We start from the raw sequence: 26,533 nt of genomic DNA, 5'->3' as shown, positions 1-26,533 counted from the left end.
CACCCCTGTCATTACTCATCCAGCCATGACGTCCTCTGACAGCCCCCTTGCGCCGAAGCCTCAGTGCAGAAGACCTGGCTCCTTATCAAACCACTCGCTGGCTGGCTCCATCATGGGGAAGTCCCTTGCTCCAGCCTAAAGGCAAGCTCAGCCCAGCTCCCTTCCTGCACTCTGCGACCGTCCAGCCCGGGTGAGTACAACCCCCTTCTCCTTGGAGCAGGCGTAGGGAAGAGAGACTTCTTTATGGGACTGTCTTTCACCAGCCCAGTGCCAGGACCTGCTCCCCCCCCCTTCCCCATCTCCTCTTATGCAGGGTCGGATCAGCCTGTTCATAGCCTGGGCCCTCACCTGAAAGCAGATCCCCATGGGGGGCCAGGGGAGCCTTGCCCCCAGATTTCAGGCCTGTTGGCAGGGCAGCAAATGCCAACCAGGGGTGCACCAGCCCTGCTTGGTCTATGCCATGGGAAGGGGAAGCCCCAGAGGTCCTACCGAGTCCAGGGTGCATGTCTCCCCCTCTATTTTGGGCACAGGATAGACCAGTGATTCTCAGCCTGGGTGTTGGGGGATTGAGATCCTGTTAAGGGTGCTGCATACTAGCACTGTTAGGTGTGCAAGCACCTATACGTGACTCATTGCATGGAGTTGCAATGGCTCTGCCCTGCCCCGGTCTTTTGGAGTCTGCAGCAGAACAGCTCGTGGTTTTTCTGTAGTGGAAGAAGTAAAAGCTGAGAGCTGGTGTTTTCTCAGGGGGCCTAAGGAGGCTGAGAACCCCTGAGATGGGCTTTTGCTGCTGCCAGCCTGGCCAAGACCTCCCCAAAGCCACCCGGCACCGGGAGAGCTGCGGGATTCATGCCCCAAGGTGAAGGCATCGTTCTGCTGAGAGCGGCGCCCCCTGTAACACCCTTCCAAGGTCCCGTCCCGAGCTATTTCCTGGAGCAACTGGGGCACATTACATTTATTGTGCAATTAACTGGTGAATCCCACAGTAAATTTAGCCCAGCCACATGTGCCAAGTAATTATCACACCATAAAAATGTCTATCCGGCTATGGAGAGAGCCAGCCAGCTATAAAGTTAGTTCTTGGAAATGTCTAATAATAACTCTAGGGTGGGTTTCTCTCCAGTTTTCATCTGAATGTGTAGCAGGGCCCTACGATGTGGGGGAGGCTGGTACCCCCAGGGCAGCACGGGGGGCTTGGCTGACCCCGCGCCAGTCCCTTGCTGCATCATGGTCATTCCCTTTCAAAGCCAGCTTTCGACCCCTTGTCATTGCCCTCTGCTCGCTCCCAGGCACAGAGACCCCCACCCGCAGCCTGGCTTTCTGCACGGGGCTTTGGTTCTCCCCCCTGGAAAGGGCCGAGGAGGCATCAAGCGCTGAGCTGGGGGGCACCGCAGCCTGGCAGCCCCCGGACTTGCCCAGCACTGGGGTGGAGCATGGGGAAAGGGGACCAGCGGGCAGGATTTGTAACCCCTGGGCCGAGCTCCATCAGCGCAGAGGGAGCCGACGAACTCTTTTGCAAGGCCGGAGGGATCTGTCCGGGAAAGGGGAAGAAGCAAGGCATCGCCCGCTTGGAGCCTGGAGTGGAAATCCCCCTCCAGGCACCAGGCTGCTGGAGAAAGGCTGGAGCAAGGCTTGGGCCTCCAGCCCCTCCCCTGCACACAGCCGCAGAGGCTAAGCGGCTCGGTTGTGCTATATTTAGGAAGGGAAGAGACGAGCTGGGGGGTGGAAATCAGGCCTGGCCCTTCCTGCTGGTTCGACTGCAAAAATGCACGGACGCGCCGCACCGCCTGTGGTTTGCACGGGCGAGCAGGGGCAAGGGGGCACGTCCGTGCCGTGCCACCCCAACAGGGCAGCCCCCACTTTGCACCTCCAAGCTATAGGGCAGGGGGCCACTGGGCCCGGGCCACCCCAGGGGTGTGGGGCTCGTGCACTGGCACCCATGCAGCGGCACCCCCCCAGACCCAGGTCCTCTGCCCCCACCTCCCTTCCCCCATGCTGGCCTCCTGCCCCACCCCCTCTGTTTATATGCCCTCTGCTGCCTGCTGATTAGCTGTTGGGGCTGTCAATCACGGGTGGGAATTTCCAGGGGAGGCGGTGCTGACTCACACTTCCTCCTGGGGGGGGAGGAAGTGGGGAGATGTCAGGGCTGGCAACATTGTAGCCCAGTGTGTGCCAGCTTGCTGCAGGGCCCAGCTGTGCAGGTAGGACCCCCATGCTTTGCCCTGGGCAGGGGGGTGGGCCTGTGTCCCCTGCCCCGGGGTTCCTGCCAGCAGCCGGGCGCCCCCGGCTGCACGTCTCCTTTGCAAGCGCAGAGCCGAGCGGGGGGCACTGCGTGGAGCTGGGGGTGGGCACTCCCCCGCGGGGTGGGTGGGTGGCAGGGGCAGCATCCTGGAGCGAGGCACAGGGCTGTCTCCTGGCCTTGTGAGCTGCTGGGAGCCAGGCCACCCGTCCCAGCGCTGGGGGGTTTGCTCTGCTTTCCACCCCACACAGATGGAGCAACCGCTGGGGGCGGTGGAAACCCCGGGACCGTGCCCCCCCTGCCCTGACGAGGGGGTGCTTGCTCTCTTGCATAAAGAACATCCCCTTCCCCTCCTGACTCAGTCTTTCTGAGCCACGAGCCGGAGGCGCTGGCCCACCTGACCTGTCACGAGCCGGCCCGTTCCCCCCCAGCGCCCGGTCGGCTCCGATCTCAGCTCTCGGGGGAGGGCATTAGCGGGGATAGCCCCCTGGACACCCCTCCTTGCCAGACCCCGCAGGTCCCTGCCAGCCGCGAGCCGGGTCGGGCAGCCCCCGAGGAGCCTTCTGGCCCGCAAAGGTGCCCCGCGCTGCATGGCCGATGCCCCGTGGATCTGGGGGTCTGTGTGGATTTGGGATGGGTCAGCCCAGCCGTGATTTGGGAGAGCGCTCGGCGTCTGCCAGAGAAATGCTGGTTTATGCTGCAGTTCGGGATTATTATCGGGTGTTGCAGAATGGGAAGAAGAGGGTGGTGCGGCTCTCGGGAAGGACGGCAGCTGGGAGGCGGGGGGTTGCCACCGAGAGACCCCAGGGCACTTGCTGGGGGTCCTTTTGGACGAAGGGGCCGTCTTCTCTCCTTGCTTCCAGCCCTGCGTCGCCCATGGGCAGCTCCAAGGCACTGAGTAGCTTCCCCAGGGCTGCTGGGCTTAGGCAGCAGTTGCTATCTTGGCTCTGGGCCGTGTGTGACCGAGGAGGTGGCCAGGAACCATCTCTCCATCCACCTAAGCTGCCGGGGAGGCTGGGGGTGCCAGGCCAGTGCACGTGGGCCACCCATGGGTGGGTTCAGCTCTCGCTCTGCCACTCCGGCACTGATAACAGGGCAGACCCCAGCAGCCAGGCTCATAAGGTTACACCCTTCGGGGACGCCCTGACCGTGGCTCGGGGGCAGAAATCCAGCCCCACTCATGCGAGCCCCGCAGCTGAGAACAGGCTGAGTCGTCCCCAGCCCCGCTCCGTGGGTCCCAGTAGGAGGAGGCCGCGGGAGCCCAGTGCGGGTCCTGCCCTTTGCCACTTCCCCCGTTCCCACCTGGTGCAGCGTTGGCAAGGACATGGAAGCTCCTTCGAGCCCTGCGGTGCGATGGGCTCCCCCTCCTCCCCGTGCAGAAAGCTCTGGGGCAGCAGGGAGATGGGAGCTGTCTGTTATATGGTAGCAGTCGGGGCTCGGGGGCTGAGATCATAGGGTCTCCAGCGGCGTGGCCGGCTCCTTCAGCCTCTTCCTTGCCTGATTCCCCGACTGTCTCTTCAAGGGGTTGTTCCTTTGCGTCATCCCAAACTATGGCTTGGCACTCTGCGCTTCCCCTGCTTGGCATAGGTTGGCGGGGGTGCTTTTTCTGCAGTGCTTGTAGCAGCAGGCTGGCATATGCTCCAGCTCTTGTGAGCCTGGGATGGTGCCTCTCCTGATAGAGAAAGGTAGTCCAGCAATAGGTCCAGGGGCTGCAGCTGTACGGGGGAGTCAGTGGGCACCTCCTGGATCCTGGGTATGGAGGTCAGCTTCCCTGCCCCCAGGGTCCGCACAGCTTAGGGGCATCAGGTAGAGATCCAAATGAGGACTTCGCTGGCTTTGTTGCAAAAAAGGCACAAGTCTTTCCTCATCCCTTATTTCCCTGGTATGAAGGCTGTGGCTGGCTGGGTTTTGCCGGTGGGCTCTACTTGTTTGCTTTCTACAGCAGAGACGGTTACAGATGCTGGCAGCAGAGAGGGGGTGGTGTGAATTCAGGCCCCGGGAAAGGCTTATAATGCAAGAGCTGCCCTTGAACTGAGTTTGGAAATGCAAAATCAGTGAGAGAAGGTGGGGAGCCTTCTCCTGTGCCTCTTGCAGGACAACGTGGGCAGGGGCACTGGCAGGGAAGGGTGCTTGTGCCCAAAAGCTGGCAAAGCACAAATTTTCCAACTATTGAGTTGGTCTAATAAAAGATATCACGTTTACCCAAAGAAACCACAAAGTGCTGAGAAGATTACAGAACTGCCGACCCCAGGGGCGAAGGGAGGAATCTGCTTGGCTTCACAATGGCCTTTCCTCTTCTCCTTGCCCCCTGCTTTCCTCCCTGCCTTCTACCCCCTGTGCCGCCCACGTGGCCAGGCTGGATGCATTTCATTCCTCCCCTTTGCTTGTGTGTTCGATCCGCACCCGCTGTCGCTGCTCTGCTCCTGCCTCCGAGTGTAAATGCCCTGGGGCAGGGGGTGTCTGATCTGTCCTGGGGCTCGATGGGCCCCACCAGGGCTTTGAGGCTCTTCCGTCGCCCTGTGCATCCTTTGCGGCCACGGAGAACAGGCCTGCCAAGGTCTCCCGGCCCAGCATGGAAATGAACCTGCCGCCCGCCCCACCACCGCTGCTAATTTGAAGCCAGTCTTGCAAGGTCAAGGGGATGACTCATGGCTTTGGGGCTGGCCATGGCTGTGTGTTCCCATGGGTCTGCGGCCGTCTGCAGCTGAGCTCTGCCCTTGGGTAGTCCACGGTTTCCCAATGTGGGCGTGGGGAAGGTGGGGCAGAGGGTATCGGTGCCTGTGGCTGAGAGCCAAGGGCTGCAGACGCTGTCCCTGCCGTGCCCACGGCTCCTCTGCTTGCCCAAGAGACAGTTTCCTCCTGCTCATCTCGCGGCCGCTTTGTTTAAGTCTTGCAGAGCGGCGAGACCCTAACGAAGCCCAAATTAGCACAGCTTCAGATTGCTTCCTCGTTTGCAGGGCAGCCTCGCCAAGAATAGGAGACTCTCCCGTGGCTCCCTCTCTCCCCCCATTGCTGCCAAGTGGAGCTCGGGCTTTGCTGGGAGTTTTCTGACAAACCAGGTGCACCCCAATACAGAGCCTGCCCAGGGGATGTCGCCCAGGGTGCCAAGGTTTCTTTTCCCCACACAAAAAAAACCCTCTTTTTTTTAAAAATAAAGTTTCAAAAATGGCCAAAACGGCCTTTTCTTCACGAAACGCCCTGGATTTCCCACTCCAAACGTCTTTGCTTAGAAGTCAGGTGATAGGAGATCAGGAGGGAAGAATCAAGGTTCAGAATCAGAACGAAACCTTTCAAGACAATCGAAACCGCACCTCATTCAGGGACTTAAATTGAGATCCACTGCGCCAGTGCTGCCGCCCCCCCCGGGATGTTTCTGCTTGCAGAAATTCAAGATTGACTTTGCCCTCATGCCAGATGGGAAACCTTGTCTGTCTTGGAAATGTTTCTGGCATGGGAGAGCCGTTTTCCACGCAGCTCCTGGGTTGCAAGCCCCAGCCCCAAAGTGCTGGCTGGCTGCAGGGGTCCGCGGCGAAATGGGTGCAGGCGGCAGGGAGCGGGAGGCGCGTTTCCCACCCTGAGCTCGCTGCGTGTTGTCGTGCTCCCAGAAGCTGCCATTTAACCACATGACAGTCACGCTTTTTAACCTGCGTCCTCCCCCGCCCACTCACCCTGTCTGCTTCCTCCTCGTGCCGAGTCGTGCCCAAAACCCTCTGCCGAGAGGTCTCCCTTCCCTGCCCTGCCAAGCCGAAACCCGGAGCCCATAGCATGCAACCGCAGCCTGCCGCGCACCCGTGCCGTTTGCTTCCCCTGAAGCTGCCATGCTCACCCTGGGGAGAGCGTCTCATGACCCAAACCCTTGCTGGAAAAGCCCAGGCAGCTTTGCTCAAGAGCACGAGGGAAGCAAGCAGGTCCCAGCAAGGCAGAGGCGCCGCGGAGCTCGTACGTCCTTCTGCGAGTGGCAGGGAGGTGGTCGAGCAGACGAACATCAGCAGAGCCTCCCGTGGCCTCGGGAGAGACCCCACAGGGGTCCCTGACCTCGGTCCTGGGGCAGGAGAGAAATTGCCCTGTGTTGTACCCTCCACGTTACAGCCTAACACGTTCCTGCCACGTCCCTTTAACATTCAAAAACCACGAGACTGTCTTAAAAATGACGTATTTTTGCAAACCCAAGGAACATGAATTGAACTGGATGAAGGGGTCAGGAGCATTTCGGCCTAACCAAGAGGACTGAAAACATAGCACCGCTGTTTTTCTTCCTTTTTAAATGAAAGCCAAGCTCTCTCCTGCCGCCTCTCTTGCAGCTGCCGGAAGATCTTGGAAAAGCCCCAGATCCTGGGAGATCCACTGCAGAGCTGGGAGAGCAGGGGGCACCTCCATCATGGCTCCTTAATGAAGAAACACAGATGAGATCTGGTTGATGCAGTTACCTCTGTGTTGCTGATTTGGAAACCAGCTTGGGTTTGTTTTAAGCTGCCACATACACCCACCATGAATGTGTCCGGATGGAGCTCAGTGGGGCCGGGAGCAGAGGCTGGGTGCTCGGGCACACTCCCTGGCATGCTTAAATGCTCATGGAGGAAAATTGAACACCGTCAATGTTTAAATCGGTGCTGGAAGGCGTCAGGACAGGCCTGCCTGAGAGAGGAAGGGAGAACGCTGCCCTTCCCGAAAGGCCGCGGTCGTGGGGGCTCTCTGCCCGGCTGGGCTCTGGCCGTGGCAATCCTCAAAGTCCAGCGCTTGGTTCTTCACCACTCAGGCACTGGGAGAGAGCGTCGTCTTGGCCGGCCCTGATCTCACGTGGCAGGCACGAGAGGTGCCCGGCCCGTCTCAGGCCACCCGAGCTCTGCGGAGTGACCTCTCAGCTCTGCTGCACTGGGGGGTCCTTCTACACCTGGCGGCAGCAAGAGGAAGACATCCCACTGCCAGGAGGAGGTTAGCACCAAGCACCACACTTGGCCAGCTGCTGCCGGGCTCTGGAAATAGAGCCAGGGCTCCTGGAGCAGCTGAAAGCCACCACCTCGGAGGATGCAGGGGCTCGGTCTCACCTGGGGCTCCTCTTGGGACACACAGCCACATCGCTCCCTAGGGCTTGAGCTGCACCAGCTTTGGTGTCCAGGCTCAGCACAGTGCTGGGAGGGGCTGGAAGAGAGAGGCCAGGGGAAGAGATGCCTGCAGAGGGAAGGGACTCGTGTCCCCTTTATTCACTGAAATGCCACTCGTTTGCTCTAGAAATGAGTGTGTGACTGAACAGACAAAGCATCCCAGGGCAGGCGGGGCATGTGGGTGCTGCAGAGAGGGCCAGGGGGACCCTTCTAAGCAGGGCGCGTCTGAGCCTTGCCCGGGAGCAAAAGTCCGCAGCAAGGTCATGGCAATTATCTCCAGACGAATGTGTGCTAATTGCTATTCTGGTCCTGGATCCTGCCAGGTGGCAGTTGTCATCTGGAAAGTCCCCAGGCGCCGGAGGCAGGTTATGTAAAGGGCGAGTGTCGGCAGCTGGCTCCGGGCCATGGGTTAGCAGGGCATGGTGCTTCTGTCGTTGGCGGGGTTGGCACAGGGCACACAGCCCTGTCGTCTCGCCCGCTTCGGGCCTGGCCTGTTCGCCGTGGCTGCATCTTCCCCTCCCATCAGCATCCCTGCAGCAGCTGCAGTCGATGCTCACGAGGAACCGGAGAGTACACGGGACGTGTAAAAGTACTGAATAGATTCACCACGTCAAGAGGTTTCTGAGTCCCGAGAGCGCACTGGTGTTTCAACGGGCATCCCATGGGGTTACCAGTTTTTATTTGTTTTTTTGTTTCGTGGTCCATTTGTGGTCCCTCGCGTCTTCCCAAGTGACCTGATGCCCTGCGCGGTGCCTGGCTGAGTCGAGGTGCTTGCACCCCACAAACGCCGTAAGAGTTGTCCCAGAGTCTTTGGGGGTCTGATAAGGCTGATTAACGTTGTCCAAACTGGTCTGTGCCTGGGTTGGGTCCCGGAGATGCCGGGAGGTCCAGAGCCTGTCGCTGGCCTGTTGGTGCAGTAACAACCTGCAGTCTCAGGACCCAACTCTACAGGAGTCCAGTGAGTCCACGAGCGGGGAGAAGGGCTTTGGCATTGCTCTTTTTTTCACTCCCAGATGCTGTTTTTCCTGCTGGGATTTCCATTGTGAGAAAACCCTGGGATTTTTCTAAAGCATCTGAAAAATCTCTTCCTGGCATGCTGATTTTCATTTGCCTTTCGGTTTCCCGTCTGCAGCTTGCCACAGCCTGGTGTTTTATTAAGGGGCATTTTGCAAACTGGTTCCTTTGCTCTTTGTGCGTGTGGACTGTGCTTTGTCTGTCGCCTCACATGGCAGGCAGCTTTTCTAGAAAAAATCCAACTCCTAGGAGAGGAAAAATACAATTCTAGAAACAATTCAACATGAGAAACCTCTGAGAAGGGGAAAAACAGCCACCTGCCTTGACCTGCCCAAAATGACTGGGATGAAGGCAACTCCTTAACACCCATGATTTTTTTTTTTTTATTTTAAGCTCTGTTAATTCGGTGCAGCATTAAAGCATGTTGCCAGGTTGCATGAGAATCCAGCCATCCCACCCTGGGAGACTGGAGCAGGCAGGCGGCAGTGGGGAAAGACCTGTCCAGAGCCAAAACCACAGCCCAGGGGGATCTGTGCTGTCCATTATTGCAGCGGGTTGTCTTGGGGCTGCCGTATTTTGCAATGCCTGGTCCTAAACTGGCTGGAGCAGAAGCTATGCAGAGAGTCACCCTAGCAGCAGGCTTTGCCTTTGCCCTGCACATCTTTTGCACAGTGGGAAGGCAAGAAAAATCAATGCTTGGAGCCCGGAGAGGCTGGGGCAGTGCCAGGGGGAGCTGGCTGGTCTGCCCACCCTTGCCCCTGCTTCCTCATGTGGCCAAAGCACCTCCTGCAATAGAGACCAACGGGATCCTCGTGGCTGCCCTGAGCCACCTTCAAAGGGAGGCACAGGAAGCAAGAGCACATGCGATCGCCGCCCATCTCTGCCTGTGAGCTGCAGGCCAGCTCTGCCTGGCAGGCTCATGGCTCCCGGTGCCTGCGTGAGGGCAGGGGGGTGATGCCCCGGGGACCCATGGCTCAGCCCACCAGGGAAGGTGACGCTCTGACCTGTTGCCTTGCAGGGATGTCTGTCTGGGAGGCAGATGTGTGAGCAGCGGGCATGGAAGGGAAAGGACCGTACCGCATCTATGACCCCGGCGGGGCCACGCAGGAGGAGGCGGCCAAAGCCTTTGAGCGGCTAGTGGAAGAGAACACCCGACTGAAGGAAAAGATGCAGGGGATAAAATCTCTAGGTAACGGCTCAGCAAGTGCCGCTCCCAGATCTCTCTCTCAGGGCAGACCTTGCATTTGCCGGAGTTGCAGAGCGGTCCAGGAGCTGTCCTGAATATTACGGGGTGATTGCTAGGCAGAAGCAGGGCTGGAAAATGGGAAGTGTCTTACAGCGCTGCTCCTCTGAGATCGTCCCGTGACCCTCACGGGGACCAGGCCCATCTTGCTTCTAAAGGAGGCTCGGCAACCGATCGAAACACCCCATCCCAGAGCAGTGGGGTGGCTTTCCCCGGCTTGTTCTGCTCCCTGGGACCTTTGTGGAGGCATCGCTGGCTCCCCCAGACGCTCAGTGCCACTCGGGACCAAAAGCCATGATGCACTGCGGTCTAATGCAGGGAGCCCAGCTGGTAGCACACATGCCACCAGTGGCACAGTCTTCTTGCCTCTGCGGGAGGATCACACAAAGCTCTGGTTGCCTGGATTTGCCCAGGGAGGTTTCTCCCACCCCTGCCCCATGGTGAAATCCAGGCCAGCGGGGAACCTGGGACTGGTGGGCATGTGCTGCCCAGGTATGTGAGCCCCTCTGGTCACTGTGCTTCCCAGGAGAGCTGCTGGAAGAGTCCCACGTGGAGGCCTCCAAGCTGCGGCAGAAAGTGGAGGACCTGGTGAAGGACAACAAGATGCTACAGCCATCGCCTTTCCCCTCGGACGAGCTGCTGGAAGTAACAGGTAGGGGCACTGGGGGCACCTGGGTGGGGGGTATCTGGGAAGATGCTCCCTTTAATGAGCAGCCAGGCCAGGCCAGGAAGCCCCTTCCTCTCCCAGCACACTCCACTGGGCATCCAAAAGCCTATAGCAATGAGCCAGGACCTGCCTGCCTGAGGCTTCCAGGTGCTTGTCCAGCCCAGGGGCTGTCCTGGCCTCAGCAGGCCTAGGAGGAAGGTCTCTGTGACTTTTTCCCATGGGTGAGAGTTGTAGTTGTCTGCTCACGAGCCTGGGCAGACCCGAGAGGCCACAGTGGGTCTTGAGGGCTGCAGTAGGGGGAAACACCATCTTTCCCTGCTGCCCATGATTAGGGCAGGCCCTGGGGATGAAACACCCACCGCCTGCTTTTGTAAGGGGAGACTGGCCACTGGTCTAAATGCAACCAGGAGCTGTGATAAGGAGCAAGAAAGCCTCCGAAGCACGGCTTACAAGAGCATGAGTGGGAGAGCCTGGTGCTACGAGACTGGTTATTGGGCTCCCCTTTAGTTTGACCCCTAATAAGCTCAGAGCTAGTACCAGCTAAATCCAATGTGTTGCCGCTGAGACAGAGCCAAACCCACTGTCTCCAGCCTGCACAGAGCCAGAGCTGCTGTCTGGGCTGCATCACCCCAGCTAGGTCCTGGTCACCGGCACCATCCAGGATCCCCGTGCTCCCGCTGGGGTAGGGACAGGTCCCATGTCAAGGCTGTGATGCTCCCTCTCTTCACAGGCAGGGACCCAGATGGCAACATGACCTCAGCGGAGCCAAGCAGGGGCGAGAAGGAGCAGGATGCAGAGATTCGGCCGACTCCACTAAGCGTAAGTGTGGCCGAAGGAGAGACCTGGGGCATACCTGTGTAGCATGTGGGCCAGGCATGGTTGGTAAGCCCCTGTCCTCTGACTTGATACTGGGGTAAGAGCAGCCTTCAGGGTGGACCTACCCAGTGCGGTGGCTTCTCCAGTCCACCATCGATCGCCTCCCAGTTCTCTGACCCCTGGAGACGCAGGGCTTGGTCTGCTTATAAGGGAAGCCCCTCTTGCCTGGGAGTTCCCCATAGCTGGACCCTATCCCCAAGCCCATCCTCCTCCCAGATCTGCAAACAGCACTGGGATCCATCCAGGGGCTGGAGGGACCTCTCCCATCCACGCTGCCGCCAGGCGATGGGCTCCACTCCCTGCCTGGAGCCTGACCCTTGCCTGCCTCCATAGGGCTCATCCTCTGAGTTCGAGATCGTAACCGCTGAGGACAAGAGGTTTTCCCATGAAAGTAGGAAGTCGGTGAGTGTCCCCCCACAGCACGACTTGGGGAAGCTTTTGGGGGCTGCACCTGCTCCATGCAGCAAGCAGGGCTGGCGTCCCGCAGACCAGATCCCAGGGGTGGGTGGGGCTTGTGCCCCAGCGACGACTGCATGAGTTCTCCTGGCACCAACGGGCTGTGCTCCCTAATGGCTGGCGATGGACGGGGTTGTGGGGTGCTGAGGGGCAAGTGCTGCACCCAGGTGGGTGAGGCAAGTGGAGCTGTCCTCTGTGTGCTCCCTGGCTGGGAACATGCCCCTTCATCCCCCACCCCATGGTTTGCCTGCGGGGCCAGTGGCCAGGGACAAATCAGGAAGCTCAGGAGGGGGGAAAAGCCCGTTTTTGTTTGCCTGTGCAAATGGCCATGCACCCACGGGCCTGGGCATCCTTCCAGCCAGGTCACGTGGCACTGGGGACAAGTGCTATAAAGTCCTGCATGAGGCAAAGTGCTGGAGCACTTAACTCTTTCGGCTTGTCGCTGACCGCTGCGTTCTCCCACCTGCCCCACTCCTTGACCAGCTCCTGCAGGGCTTCTGCACCCCTCCAGCCATGCATAGACCCCTGCGATTTGGCCCTATAACGCCCCCCCCCAACGTGTGACTCGGTTTGGCCAGCAGGCTCTGCTCAGTGGTTGCATTCAGCTTGTAAGGGGCCCAGGAGATGGAGCCCGAGCCGGAGGAGAGGCAGTGCTGCGGGGAAGAGCAGCATTTCCCACCCCACTGGCCTCAGGGATTGGGGAGGAGGACAGCATGCTGCCAGCCCTGGGCAGGGAATCGGGGCCTTGCCAGCCCGTGGGAATTCATCCCAGGGCACGTGGCACTGCGCAGCAGCTGAGCCTGGGAGCTCAGGTTATGGGCTGCATGTGGAGGCTGTTTTAAACCCCATTCGTAGTGGTTCGGCCTCCACGAGGGCAACAAGAGCCCTGAGCTCAGCCGATCCAAACCTCCAGGGAGCTGCTGAACCCGATGCAGCACTCGGCTCAGCGTCCCACCCAGCCTTGTGGGTTGGGAGCACTGGGAGCACTGGGCCTGTTCTGCTTCCAGCTCAGCAGCTCTGGCCAGGACCAGGACAGGCTGCGGTGCCTTCACCATCCAATTCAGGTGGGGGCTCTGCAGTCACTGCCGGGCTCAGTCCCATTGCAGGCTTGGCAATGACGATCATGCTTCTGGGGACAGCATGTGCTCTGCCACGCCGTTGGTTTTGGTGGCTTTGGTGACTCAACAGCAGGAGATGTGAGGGCTGGACACGTGCTTTTGCAAGGCTGGGATTTCCTTCAGGCACCGGGGACAGAATGAGTCAACCCAGTCCTAGGGAGTGGTGCCAGGCCCCTGGCAGGTGGCACAGTGGGACCTGCTCCCATCCCTCTACCCTCGGAGCTATCCACCCTGGGGAGAGACATGGCCATGCCAGCCCGGTGGTGCCTGCAGGCCAGCGCCTCTGCCCCGCTGTTTGTTGCATCTCCCAGGAGATGTGCACTCACGTAGGACAAGTCTGTTCAGTTCTGGGGATGCCGGTGCTGTCAGCATGTGCGTAAGCCAGGGGTGTGCAGGGGTGAGGTCAGTGGGTGTGCCGCAGCCCGGGGATTCATTAGCCATGATTAAATACAGCCCAGTTGGATGAACGCCAGAGCAGGAGAGTGCAAGCAAGCAAGGGAGAAGCCTTTAGCTGCGGCTGGCGTTGCGGTGGAGGGCTGCACGCCGGCTGGCTTGGATACTGGAGAGGCAGAGAAGGGCATTGCTCTGGCTGCGGTGAGACGGTTCCCACGCAGACAGAGCCGGCAGCTCCCGGTGAGAGGAGGGAGCAGGGAGGCACTGCCTGTCGGTGAATGAAGCAGCCTTGGGGAACCAGGCTGTGACAAATACCAGCATTGCATGGTAGGGCTGCATGGAAAAGGGGCACCAGCATATGGGATGCTTTGGGGTGCCCACTGTGCTTTCTGGGGGGGGGGGGGGTCTGCCTTTGTGTTGAGACCAGCGTGGGCAAGCCCAGATCTCCTTGACAGCTTGTAGAAAGAGGTTTGTCACCGTCGGAGCAGCGAGGCGCTGGAGCAGTCTTCTAGTAGGAGCAGCAAGGGCAAAAATGGACAGGCGTGATAGGCGGGTGAATGGGGGTACGTGACCAGGCTGTGGGGCCTGTATCACAGGGCCATGTTCCCAGGCATGTTCTGGGAGCTCTGGGGTCTGCAGCACTGTAGTCAGAGGATGTACGTGACCCTCGGGTGCATTGAGCGAGTGAAAGGGGCTCTGGTGCTTCTGCTTGGCAATGGCACGATGTTGTGGGGCCTTTGATCCCAGAGGGAGCTGGAGCAGCAGGGATGAAGAAGACCTGGAAAAGCAGGTCCTAGAGTGAGAGATGCCAAGAGGTCCCTCTGCTTAGGACGTGAAGGGCTGACTTGATCTCGGGGAAGGGGGGTTGGCAGTGGGCTCTTCTGGCTAGCAGACCCAGCAGCTGGGCACTAAAGCTGGGCTGATACACACTGGAGAGGAGGAGCAAGTTCCTAGCAAGGACAGCAATTAACCATTGAAGCCTTCATCTTCAGGGTGTGTGCTTTGATCAAACACGAGCTAGTGGCAGTAGCCCCCTGAGTTCATAGCAGTAGCCCCCTGCATAACCCAGTGCCTGGGGCTATTGCATCCTGTCTGAGGCAAGCAGCCAGGAGATGCCAATTGCTGGCAGAGCCCAGCGGTGGAGAGGAGGCTACCTTGTCTCTAGGAGCAACAGGGAAAAGCGAGATGAAAAAGCAGTCCATTGAGCCATGCTGTAGGTATCTGGGGGTCTGAGTTGGGCATGGGACAGATGCTGGGCACAGAACAGGCCCAGTATCGGTCCTCCAGGCTTCTGGGCCCTGTGAAAGGCATGGGCTGCCCAGCACGGGTCCCGCTTTGACGTGCCCTGTAAACAAGGGCTCACCTGGCCAGGTGTGATGGGGCCAGCTCCAGGCTGGGAAAGCACCCAGAAAGCCCAGGATGGGCAGATGCTGCCGAGTTGCCAGGGAAGAGTGAGTGGCACATGGTAGCCGGGGTCCTGCCCTGGAGAGATGCACTTGCAAACGCACTCATGGGCACGCAGGCACCTAGCTGCTTTGGGCATGCAGTGCACCTGGGCCCACCCCCTCGCCATTGACCACGTTCTGCCTCCTAGGACACTGAGAAGCCGCAGCACGAGGATGCCAACCTGATGCTCCACCTGCAGCGGCTGGAGAGCACCCTGAGCGTCTTCGCTGAGGAGGCCGACAGGAACCAGGTGCTGGCCCACCTGGGGCGCATGGCACTGGAGTTCAACCGCCTGGCCTCCAAGGTGCACCGCAACGAGCAGCGGACCTCTGTCCTGCAGGTGCGGGGTGCTCCAGCCTTCCTCCTGGCTTTCCCCGCTACCCCGCTAGCCTCTCTTTGGTGTTTCTTGCCCCCCATGCTCCTCCCCACCTGGCCCATCGGTCTCCTAGCTGCTTCCTTCCAGCGTCCCCTTTCCCCGTTGTTCTGCTCACAGGGAGGAGGGTGTTGCCTGCGAAAGCTCCCACCTGTCTGAGCTGCTCGGTCTCCAAAGTGCCACCCTCTCCTGCCTCTTGGCCAAAGCCATTGCAGTCCATAGGAATCCCATACCTTTGCCTGGTGCCTTCCCTAGCAGCAAGGGCCAGCCCAGCACCAGGCAGGGGTGAAACATCCACCTCCCCCATCTGCCTGTCCTGGCTTCAGGATGCCTATGGTGTCTCAGGGCAGGCTGTGTCCCTGGCTGCCCTCCCTCAAGAAACAGTGGGAACTTAAAGTCTTGGGCATTTCCCCGGCAGACACTGTGTGAGCAGCTGCGTAACGAGAATGAGGACCTGAGGGCCAAGCTGGAGAAGGACCTGGAGCAGAGAAACCAGGTTACGGAGAAGCTCCGGTGAGTGGCGCAGGGGAGCAGGGATGCGAGGTAGGGTCCCTGACTTTCTCTTATCCATGTGCTGGTTTCCCTGCCCTGTGTAAATGCCTTTCCCACACAGGTGTGAGAACCAGGAGCTGCGGAAGATGGTGCTGCTGAGGAAGGAGGGTGCCAGAGGGGACGGCGCGGAGCTCTGCAGCCCGCAGCAGGTAGGATCTTGCTGGGATGCAGCATCGTCCCAGGATAGAGCCCAGCCCGAGGGCTGACCCCCTTCCTTCCAGCAGCAGACCCCAGGGAGACCTGTGCAAGACTCATCTCCTACCCTAATGCCCAGTGCACAGAGCCAGCCCAGGCCCCTCTGCCTCTCCACAGACCTGCAACAGCTGGGGCTAAGGGGGAGGTTACATGGGGACAAGCCAGTGGCTTCAGCCTGGCTCAGGAGTTGATTTCTGCCCTGGAGATAGGCAGGTATCAGCTTGAGGCTGCCTGATCCTCCCCACACCATAGGGGAGGTAGCATGATTGCCAGGATCACTGGGTTGGTGCAGAGAGACTAATGGCAGATGCAGGACCCCCTTTGCCCCCATATGGGATGTATGTGGCCTCCCCCTCTGTATGCCGGAGGCCCTGAAGGGTGCGGCATCTGCTCCATTGCAGAGTGGGGCCACGGCGGAGAAGGCATCGGGCAAGGGCACAAGCGAAGCCAGCGAGAAGAAGGTGAAGATCCTGGAGCACCAGCGCAATGAGGTGAGGGGCAGAGCTGGGCAGGGCGGAGGCTGCAGGCAGGATCGGGACCAGACCTGGGCCCACACAGCCAGCGAGGGGAGGGGGACCTGGCTGGGGCTCACTCTGCATCTCTCCCCTGCCAGCTTCTGGAGGTGAATAAGCAGTGGGACCAGCACTTCCGGGCTATGAAGCAGCAGTATGAGCAAAAGGTAACTTGGGGCTCACTGTGTGATAGCATGACCGCTGAGTGTGCTATGGCCCTAGGCGATGGAAAGGTCCTTGAGCTATGGGCACGATGGAAAGGCCTCAGAGGGCACTGTGCGCTTGCATGTGTGCATGTATGTCTGTGTGTGTGCATGTCTGTTTGTGTGCACGTGTATGTGTGTGTGCGTGTGCATGCATCAGTATGTCTGTGTGTGCATATGCAAGGAGCCATCATGACTGCAGTTCTGGTGCCTCCAGTCCACGCTTTCCTGCCTCCCGCCTCCCTTGCTCTGGGCCCTGTCCCTCCAGTCCAGGTGGCTGGAGTGGACTCATTGCAGGGGGCACGGGGCCCTTCTCTTTCTCCTGCCGCCCCATGGGCGAGGGTGGGAAGTGAAGGGAGCACAGGAAGGGGGCTCTGCCCAGCCCAGGCAGCACTGGGCATGTGGCCTCCCATCCAGTGCTGAGCGCAGCTGTCTGTGCCCCTCTGCAGATCACAGACCTGCGCCACAAGCTGGCGGATGCCCAGAAGGCGCTGGGTGAGCAGGAGGTGGAGCGGGAGCAGAAGCAGCGGGACTTCGACCGCAAGCTGCTGCTGGCCAAGTCCCGCATCGAGGTGGAGGAGGTAAGTCCGGCAGGGGCTGTTGATGGCCCCCCCCTCCCTGGGGGAGCTTTGGGACTCGAGCCCCGGCTTCCCATAGTGGCCCTGGCTCACCTCTCTTGGACCACTGAACTCCCCGCAGCCAGGTCAAGGTCAAGGGGAGCGACAGGGCTGGGCTGCGTGTAGTCCTGAGTTCACACCAGCCCTTCCAGCTTCTCATCTCGAGCAGGCTCTCTGTAGGCACTGGCTTCTCCTGCCTTCATGGCTGTGGTCCCTCAGCACCCTTGCTGACGGGGTGGCACAAAGCGGACACAGCCCGTCCTCTCAAATTCGCTGGCCATGCTGGCATGGGGAGAGAGTCGGATGCACCTCTTGTGCCCTTCCCGACTCTCCTGCCCCTTCCCTTCCAGGCGGAGAAGGAGCGGCTGTCGGCCGAGGCGAAGGAGCTGAAGCAGAGGACGCGGTTCCTGCAGGAGCAGCTGGCGCCAGTCACCAAGCAGCGGGAGTACCAGGAGAAGGAGATCCAGAGGCTGAACAAGGTGGGGCTCCTGCCCGGTACACCCCAGGCACTTGGGTTTTGTGTTGCTCTCCTCCAGCCTCGTGCCCACAGCCCACATTGTCCGTATCTCAGTGCCAAGCAATTGAGACCTTGCAGTACCAGCCATGCAGCCTGGCCAGCCCTGTGCCACGCCAGCCAAAGCTTTGCACAGAAACCCACCCCTTTGCAAGCTGCTGCCATCCCGGGGACCCGGCTGTAGTGGGTGCACTCGTCCACCTCACCACGCACTGGATGAAGTCTGTGCCAGGGCCCCTCTCAAGGAGTCTCCCCCTCCCCACTGCCATTCATGGTGGGTACGGCACTCATGGCTCTGCTCCTGTCCCTTCAGGCCCTGGAGGAAGCTCTGAGCAGCCAGGCGACTGCCCCAGCTGCCTCAGCCTTCGTGAGCACTGCGGAGCCCGGTGGGGGCATGCACCGGCACGAGCTGCTGACCCAGAATGAGCTTCTGAAGCAGCAGGTATTTGGGGGGGCCCCCTCCTCATGTCTGCACCCTTGGGAGATCCCCACGGTGTCAGGGCAACACCACCAGGACACAGAAAGGGGGTCGTGCCCTCATAGGGAGGCTGTCCAGGCTTTGAGGTGGGGGGCAATCCGGGGCTGCATCGGCACAGAGGGCACCTGCTTTCCCCCCCAGTCTGGGCTTGCCGTGGTACCCACGGTCTCCATTTGCTCCTCTCTGCCAGGTGAAGGTCTTCGAGGAGGACTTCCAGCGGGAGCGGAGCGACCGGGAGAGGATGAATGAGGAGAAGGAGGAGCTGAAGCAGCAACTGGAGAAGCTCCAGAAGCAGCTGACGGTGTCCAGCCACCAGGTGAGGAAGGCGCCCTTCACCCCCCACGGGCTTGCACCCCTGCCCTTCATCCCAGGCACCATTTCCACCAGGCTCTGGCATCAGCAGGGCAAGGGCTCAGGCCCCACAGGGGATGACTGCCACAATACTCTTGCCCCTGTTGCACCCCAGAGCCAGCTGCCCCTATACTGAGTGGGACAGGTAGCCTGGGGGCAGCTTGTCCTGTTACCTGTGGGGTTGGCTGAGCATGGGGGGCATCTCTGTCACCCCAGGGGGTGCGGGGGGGCACCAGGCAGCAGCACAGCTGGCCCAAGGGGACTCCCTGCCTGGAATTTGAAGCTCCCAGCATCATCCTTCAGCTGCCGGTGTGGCCAGGACCCCTGCAGACAGGCCTGTCCTCTGCCCCTGATGTAGGGGACAGCTGCTCCACATACCTGGGGAGGGCACAGCTCCCTGCTCCCCGGCCCAGAGGGGCTGCAAGTGCCAGCTAGGTTCTGAGCCCTTCTGCTCCATCCCTCAGCTGCGGCTCTGCAAGGATGACTGCCAGAGGGAGAAGGAGGAGAAGGAGAAGCTGAAGAAGGTGCTGAAACAACACAAGCAGGTACAGGGTAGCAGCAGGGTCTGGCTCCCCCCTCCTGGGCTGGATCAGGGGGCATGAAGGAGGACCTTAGAGACATCTCCTTTCCCCCCCTGTTGTCTGCAGTCTTAGCTGCACCCCAGAGGCACTGGGCAGAGGGGTGGGGATGTCTGTGCCCAGATGCCCAGGGGGATGGGTATGTGGGGAAGAGAGGGGTCTGCATAGTGGTGACATCTTAGCTCAGCTCTTGATGGTGCCCATCTGCTTCTGGCAGGTGTCTGGGGAGAGGCTGCCCCCCGAGCCGCTACCGGCACCGCTGGGCCCCACCTGCCCCATATACCAGTTCCAGTACAGCCCACCGGTGCCTCACCCCCTGTTCCACGGCTACGAGGACTGGCAGCAGATCCGGTACCCGCCGCCCGCCGAGCACGGCCCCATCCAGAACTTCCGCCACTTCCCTCCTGTAAGTCGGACCTCGGTGCTGGGCTGTCCCCTTCCGCCTGCCACCCTAGCCTCCCTGGTACCTCATCCTCCTCTGGCGTAGCTGTCTAGTTGCATTATGCCTCAGGCTTTCATGTCTTCCCCCCTCTTCCTGTAGGGGCTGGGCAGTGCTATTGTTCCCATTGTACAGAGGGGGAAAACTGAGTGGGCTAAGTGATCTGACCAAGGTCACACGAGGCATCAGTTTCATAGTTTCGTAGTTGGTTGGGTCGGAAGGGACCTGAGCAGATCATCAAGTCCAACCCCCTGCCGTGGCAGGAGAGGATGCTGGGGTCAAACGACCCTGGCAAGGTGTCTATCTAGCCTCCTTCTGAAGACCCCCAGGGTAGGAGCCAGTACCACTTCTCTTAGAGGTTGGTTCCAGATCCTAGCCGCCCTCACACTGAAGTAGTGCTTCCTGATATCTACTCTCAGTCAACTTATGGCCATTGTTCCTTGTTACTCTCAGTAGTGCTCGGGGGAACAGGGACTCCCCCAATGCCTGCTGGTCCCCCTTGGCCAGTTTATAGACGGTCACGAGGTCCCCTCTCGGCCTTCTCTTGTGAAGGCTGAGCAGGTTCAGGTCCCGTAGCCTCTCCTCGTAGGGTCTGCCCTGCTGCCCCCGGATCATGTGGGTGGCCTCCTCTGGACCCTCTCCATGCTGGCCACATCCCTCCTGACGTGCGGTGCCCAGAACTGGACGCAGTACTCCACCTGCGGCCTGACCAGTGCCGCGTAGAGAGGGAGGATCACCTCCTTGGACCCGCTCAAGATGCATCTGTGGATGCACAACAAGGTGCGGTTGGCCTTTCTGACCGTGTCCCTGCACTGTCGGCCCATGTTCATTTTGGCATCAATAATGACCCCAAGATCCTGTTCTGCCTCTGCCCTGACAAGAAGGGAGTTCCCCAGCCTGTAGGTGTGCCGCTGGTTCTTCCTCCCCAGGTGCCGCACCTTGCACTTGTCAGTGTTGAACCCATCCTGTTCTCATCCGCCCACCCCTGTAACCTGTCCAGATCCAATTGCAGCCTATTCCTCCCTTCTAGCGTGCCCACTTCCCCCCCACATCTTAGTGTCGTGCTGCATCCAGGCTCCATCCGCCTCCCCGCCCTGCAGCCGCTCCTTTCAGTGACGGCCTGTGCCCTCAGTCATGCTGCCTGTGTGTTCCCCACTCTCCTGTTTCAGCCAGAATATGCCTGGCGTCTGCCCCCCTGCACAGCGTCCCGAATCCAGAACCCCTCAGCAGTGGATGGGGTGAAGCCATCAGCCAAGGATGCAGGTACAGAGACCCCCAGGGAGCAGTGGGGAGGGCTGCTTATTGCTCAGGAGCTGAAGACCGGGCATGAAGATGCCCATGGTCACCCAGGAGTAGCCCCTAACGGGGATACCAAGCATGTGGTGCCCAGCTGAGCACTTGTGCAATGTCAGCCTGTCTTTGTCTTCCAGAACCTGCAGGCCCTGGGGGGCCCAAATCCCCCAGGCCGGTATAGCTGCCAGCTGACAGCAGAGGAGCTGCGGTGAGCCATGCGTGTGCCTGTGTATATACAGACCCCTCCTGCTGCTCACCCCCTCGCGTCTGCTCCGGTGCATCCCACACACTCAGCTCGGCATGTTCCGGAGGAGCTCCGGGTGGAGGCAGCACCGTGCCGTGCCCCCAGGCTGCGAGGAGCAGCTGGTGCCTGGCATGCTGTGCCAAGGGGGGAGGCAGGCAGGGCTGAATGCCACGCTCTCGTCTGCAGCCCTGGGGGTTCACCTCCAGCCCTTGTAGCTCGCTGCTGGGAGCCTCCATGTTGCAGGAGCCTGTGTCCCTTGGGTGACTGCAGTGTAACGCGGTCCCTGGCCTTTCACGTGTGTGGCTGTGGGCAGAGCCAGTGTCCCGCGGTGATGGACAGCGATGACACTAGCCTGGTAGTGATGGACAGCGCTCGTTAGGAGTGAGCCTGGACAAGCCCAGAGCGGGCCGGGCGCTGGCTGTAGGCAAGGCGTCTTTGCCTCTTGGGAGAGGCAAAGCGGGAGCCCAGCTACCCCCGTGTTGGTTCTTCGGGGTGTCTCCCACCTCCCTTCCCCTGAAACATGCTCGCCTTTTAACCTGCCCCAAATCTGACGGAGTCTCCTGGCCTGCCTCTAGCCCTGCCAGGGTGCTCTGCCCTGCAGCCGGCCCTTGGCACAGGTCTGTTTTGTACAAACCTGTCACCCTGTGTGTGCATTTCTTGGACGTGTCCCCTCCCCTAATAAACTTGAGAGACTTTCCACCTGTTCCGCTTGGGTTTGCTGCGTCTCCTGGGGTCTCCTCCAGCTGGGGCAATGCAGGGCACTGGGCTCATGTCTCACCACCTGGGGGTTGCTTTCCTCCTCCGTTAACCCGTGCTGGGGTGGCTTGCATGCCATGCTGCTCTCAGATTGCACCCTCCTCAGCCACACTGGGGGAGATGGTCAGAAAGGACAGGGGGTTGCAATGGACAATAAGCTGAACAGGAGCCAGCAGTGTGCCCTTGTTGCCAAGAAGGGTAACAGCATCCTGGGCTGCATTGGTAGGAGCATTGCCAGCAGCTGGAGAGCAGTGGTTCTTCCCCTCTATTCGGCACTGGGGAGGCCACATCTGGAGCCCTGCAGGGCTTTGGCAGTGCCACTGGATGGGCTGCCCATTGCTGGTCCAACACATCACAGCTGGGCCGAGGGCTGGTGTCCAAGCCTGACCCATCCCAGGCAGAGGAAGGGGCCAGATCCCAGTTGCAGCCCACCCCCTTGCCATTCCCACCCTTCCCTTACAAATCAGGCCCTGGGTGTGTTTGCAGTCTTTATTGTGCATGTCTACAGCTGCGGGTCTAGGCGAGGGTGGGGGCCAGGCTCCCAGAGAAGAGGGGAGACGCGCATCTCTGCAGGGACCGCAGCACAGCTTGAATGCACTAGAAGAGCTGTGCTGCACCCGGCAGCTCAGGGCAGGCCCGCCCTGGGGGGGCTTCAGGCCTGCCCTTCACAGCGATGCGGCCTCCAGGCTCCCAGAGCCCAGCCCAGCTCTCGCTCACAGGGGAGAGGACGCTAAGCTGGCACGGGCAGAGACCCCGCATCCTAGCGAGCCGAGGTGGGCAGGAGGAGAGTCCAGCGGGCACGTCCTAAGGCTAAAGGGGGCTTCACTGCAGGGGTGGGGTGGGGTAGGACGGGCCGATGCACCTTATCCAAGAAGCCCTGAAGCATGGTCCTGTCCCCCTACTGAGGACACAGCCACCAGCTGACAGCAACAGCCAGCTCTATCATTGAGGCTGGCAGAGTAGATGGGGAAAGGGGAGTCATCCTTTTGGGGGGGTCCTTGCAAATAAATAGTGACACAGGGCATAGTGGAGGGGATCTCAAGATGGGAACAAGTCCCGGGGTATGCACCCATAATGCAGAGAGGACAAGGGATGAACGGGGTGACTGGAGAGGGCAGCAGAGGGGGGCACGGGGCTGGTGGCTGCAGCAGGGGGGGACAAGATGCCACCTCAAGTGAGCACCTGCAATGAATATGGAGTCGTGGGAAGCGCAGGGCTGTTCTGAACTGGTCGTGGGAGCTGTAGCCCGGGCCGGTCCACACCGAGCAGCGTGACAGGCTGGGCTGTGTCGATAGGTGCCCTGCCAGCCCCTTCCCTGGCAAAGAAAGCATCTGAAAAAGGATATTCCTGGGGGCTCCAGGTGCCGGGGAGCACAGCCTGGGGAGATTCGGCTCTGGATAAAGCACAGTGGCCCACCCCGCCCCGTCTCTCAAGTGCCCGCAGGCTTCCTAGAGTGGGTGCTGGGCCTTCATGTACTCCATGATGTCGTTCTTCACCGTGGCGATGTTGGCGCGGTGGTACCACCGCATCACCGGCACCCCATCCGGCCCCACCAGGAACTTCTCGAAGTTCCACTTGATGTCGTGGATCTTCAGGGGCTCCCAGAAAAGCTTCTTGGGGTCTCCAAAGTTTTCCACCACGGGAGGGCAGGAGTTCTGCAAGGGGAAGGAGGGACAGGCGTCACCACCGTGCCCCCCAGTCTCGCCCGCTTGGACGTGAGAGGAGGGTGTGCACGGACCTTGAGGAAGGTGTAGACCTTCTGTTCCTTCTCCCCGTTCACGTCACCCTTCTGGAAGAGCTGGAAATTGGGGGCGAAGCCTCCCCCCGGGCGGACGTATCTGAAAAAGTGGAAGGGTAGAAGTGGGTGGCGAGCCCCCTTCCACCCTCTTCCAGTGCAGGTGGGAGCTGGGCCCATGTAGGGCCCCGTCCTTGGCAGCCCCCACCCCGGACCGGGCTGTCCCGGCTCTGGTACTCACTTCAGGGCAGGAAGGATCTCGGCGTTCTGGCCGGGTTCTTGTTTCCCAAACTGGTTGGAGGGGAAGCCCAGGATGACGAGTCCGTAGGGCCCCAGTTCGCTTTGTAGTGCATTCAGTTCTGCATGCAAACAGATCCCCCCGACCCCATCCCCACTGAGGGTTAGTCATGTCGACGGACCCAGGGTGGGGCTAGACCCCAACTTGGCTGGGATCTGCCATTCCTGGTGGCACCCGGCCTCTCCCCATGGGGTCAGCTTTGCTCAGCTGCCTGCAGCTCCATTGCCCTCTCCCAGCCTCTCCTGTGAGGTTTGCCTAGCCCTGGCTATTCCCACAGGCTTTGGGCTCGAGCCCTGCTTTGTGCATCCCATCCCCATTGCAGCAGTGGGGACCCGCCCAGGCTTCCTCCACCTCTGGCTGCCACTGCCTGACCCTCCCGTGAGGGAGACGAGCCCCCAGGACTCATGCCGGACACGGCCACCGTGCACCCGACCTCAGGGACACTTCCCCACCCTTGCCCTCTCGTCTGGAAATGGACCGTGCCCAGGATGCTGTGCCAAGCTGCGGCTGGGAGAGGGCGGGGGGCTCTTACCAACGTACTGCATGGTGAGCCCTCAGTACGTGGCCACGTTGACGAAGAGGATCATCTTCCCCGCGTACCTCTTGAAGGGGACGTACTCTTCCCCGTCGATGGTGAGGGCCCCGTAGTCATAGACTGTGCCACCCACATTGCTGTAGCAGTTCACCTGGAAGACAGCCGGGCGGGCCACATGGGCGGGTGCTCAGGGCTGGGGACACGGCATCTGCCCGCACCCCAGCGAGGTGCCCCCAGGGAGGTTTGGGGGTGCCCCCACCAAGGGGTCTTCCTGCCTGGACTCTCTCTAGTCCCGTGCAGCCACGGCTGGGCTCTCGGGTGTGGGGGAGCTCGCTGCATGGGCATAGATCCCACCATGCACCCACCCACCTCCCCACCAGTGCTCCCAGCTCCCCACCTGGCTGGGAGAAGGCTGATGGCACCCAGACCTGGGCAGGAAACAGCCGGGTGAGTAAACGGAGGCAAACCCATTGCATGATCTTGTTGGGCCAGGAGAGGAGCAGCCCTTGTCAGGGGCCTGGGCTGCGGCGAGCGAGCCTGCGTCGTCAGGCTTACGGCAGCCGCTCATGATGGAGTGCCTGTCTCCTAGGAACGGGCTGTTACTAGGATCTCGTCGTCAGGGCCGAGGGTGCGATGCAGCTGGGAGCACGGAGCCATGCCGGGGCGTCTGGGTGAGTCGGTGCTACCCCTCCGGCCCCCGGTGCCAAGCTGGCTGGCTGGGGCTGCTAGCAGAGCTGCGGCATCCAGCCTCTTGGGCAGGCATGTGCCAGGACTTGGCTGCGTCTGCCCCAGCTCGGAGGAACCCCAGGCTCCCTGCACCACGGGGTGCTGCGTGGGGAGGGAGCCGCCCTGGGGTGGAGCTGGGACAATGAGACTCTGCGGGTCCAAAGCCAGAGCCCCAGGAGGTGCAGGCTGCTCCCCTTCCCTTCAGCAAAGGGTCGCTCGACCCTAGCAATGACACCCAAACCCAAGAGCTGAGGGTGCAACTATGTGCCAGGGCACCTGCAGCATCCCCCCCAGCCCTCACTCCTTGGGAAAGGCTGGTGCAAAGGGGCCAGGAGGGCAGCAGCCACACATCTGTGGCTTTTGCCCCCCAGGCGGTCATCTCCAGGGTCACGCTAGATCCATGCGTCACACGAGCCCCCGTGCGGGCTCTATTTTGGGAGCTGCTATCAGGCAGGCACACGAGGTTGTGCCAGGCTCTCCAGGGGAGCCGTGTTGCTGACACGTCGGTCTTCCCCGCAATGCCGATGGTCCTGATAATGCCTCCCCCTATGTGGCACTGCTCCCCACGGGGCAGAGGGGCAGGCAGACGCCAAGTGCCCAGGGCACTCCAGGGTCCTGCCTCTCCGGGCACCTTGCCCAGCACCTGCTGCCCTGTACATCCCTGCCCAGAGCAGAGCGTGCCCACGGCTGCGAGCACACCGTGCTGTACCCATCAGCAAGCCGCCCCCGCAACGTGCCTCAGGGCCATGTCTCCCAGCCGAGACGGTGATGTTGCCCCATCCTGCAGAGTCCCTCTGCGGCTGTCTGTGAGCCCGGGGCTCGGGGTGGCCGGGAGGGCATGGGGGGGAAGCAGGAGGCAGCCCAGGGGAGGAAAAGGGTCCTGCCAGTTCCTCACCCCACAAATCACATCCCTTCCCATGCACATCAGCAAGTGGGGGCCACGGGACCTGCCCCCCCTGCAGTCTGGGGGTCCCGGTCCCATGCCACAACCCCGCTCCCTGCATCCTCTCACCCCCTTCATGCATGCCTGAGCTCGGGAGCACGGGACCCCAGGCCTCCGCGGGCAGTATCGGAGACCCCCCAGCAGGCAGCAGCACCCCAAGGCATGCTGCAACCCACCCTGCCCCTTACCTTGTCTTTCTCCTGCCCCCAATTCGGCTGAATCAGGCCAGCCAAAACCAAGGGGAAGATCCAGGAGGCATGCAGCTGGCCCCCCATAGCTGCAGCAGGGCAGGGGTGCGAGCCCCTCTCCCTGCCCCACGGAGGAGCTCGGTGGCTGGGGTTATCCCTCGCTGTCCTTTCCACCACGGGCTCTGCCACCTTCCAGCTCGACAGGGAGAAATAAAGGGCTGTGGCTGAACCGTGCCAGCCAATCAGGGGCAGGCAAAGACTCCCACAACCCATTAACCATATGGGCCCTGGGCTCGGGCACCGCTCCCCAGCCCAAGGGGCACGTGCATTGCAGGGGGGTGACGGGGAGGAGGATGCACCCAGAGAGGAGCTCTAAGGGCAGGGCTTGGACCTGGCTCAAGGCTCCTGGCGCGCCAGCATGCAGCTGCCAAGAGCCGGAGGGCAAAGCC

At 60.9% G+C, this 26,533-nt stretch overlaps 2 protein-coding genes across 4 annotated transcripts; one reads left to right on the top strand and one right to left on the bottom strand.

Annotated features, from left to right (window-relative positions):
- The first annotated feature begins 21 nt into the window (after positions 1 to 21).
- On the top strand, positions 22 to 21,600 carry TNIP1 (TNFAIP3 interacting protein 1). Of its 2 annotated transcripts, none has more exons than XM_014604033.3 (18): positions 22 to 190; positions 9,374 to 9,544; positions 10,125 to 10,250; positions 10,996 to 11,084; positions 11,475 to 11,543; positions 14,703 to 14,894; positions 15,346 to 15,440; positions 15,541 to 15,628; positions 16,076 to 16,165; positions 16,288 to 16,353; positions 16,839 to 16,970; positions 17,357 to 17,485; positions 17,834 to 17,962; positions 18,189 to 18,314; positions 18,814 to 18,894; positions 19,145 to 19,333; positions 20,536 to 20,629; positions 20,797 to 21,600. In XM_014604033.3, exons 2-18 carry the CDS (start codon positions 9,412 to 9,414, stop codon positions 20,838 to 20,840), a joined length of 1,872 nt encoding a protein of 623 aa, XP_014459519.2. In that variant the 5' UTR covers positions 22 to 190; positions 9,374 to 9,411; the 3' UTR covers positions 20,841 to 21,600. The 2 variants fall into 2 exon arrangements, with proteins under 2 accessions (XP_014459519.2, XP_014459518.2); XM_014604032.3 differs by lacking the exon at positions 22 to 190 and adding an exon at positions 2,096 to 2,201.
- Positions 21,601 to 22,134: 534 nt separating this feature from the next.
- Positions 22,135 to 26,310, bottom strand: GPX3 (glutathione peroxidase 3). 2 transcript variants are annotated; one of them, XM_014604034.3, is made up of 6 exons: positions 26,085 to 26,310; positions 24,625 to 24,812; positions 24,225 to 24,378; positions 23,636 to 23,753; positions 23,398 to 23,497; positions 22,135 to 23,314 (listed from the first exon to the last, which is right to left on the bottom strand). In XM_014604034.3, exons 2-6 carry the CDS (start codon positions 24,793 to 24,795, stop codon positions 23,108 to 23,110), a joined length of 750 nt encoding a protein of 249 aa, XP_014459520.2. In that variant the 5' UTR covers positions 24,796 to 24,812; positions 26,085 to 26,310; the 3' UTR covers positions 22,135 to 23,107. The 2 variants fall into 2 exon arrangements, with proteins under 2 accessions (XP_014459520.2, XP_006260633.3); XM_006260571.4 differs by lacking the exon at positions 24,625 to 24,812 and having other exon boundaries at positions 26,085 to 26,292.
- Positions 26,311 to 26,533: the final 223 nt, after the last annotated feature.

Source organism: Alligator mississippiensis, chromosome 9, assembly GCF_030867095.1.
Source record: "Alligator mississippiensis isolate rAllMis1 chromosome 9, rAllMis1, whole genome shotgun sequence".
Classification (NCBI taxonomy): Eukaryota; Metazoa; Chordata; order Crocodylia; family Alligatoridae; genus Alligator; species Alligator mississippiensis.
The sequence above is the reverse complement of the archived record's forward strand: the minus strand, read 5'-3'. Positions and strand labels throughout refer to the sequence as shown.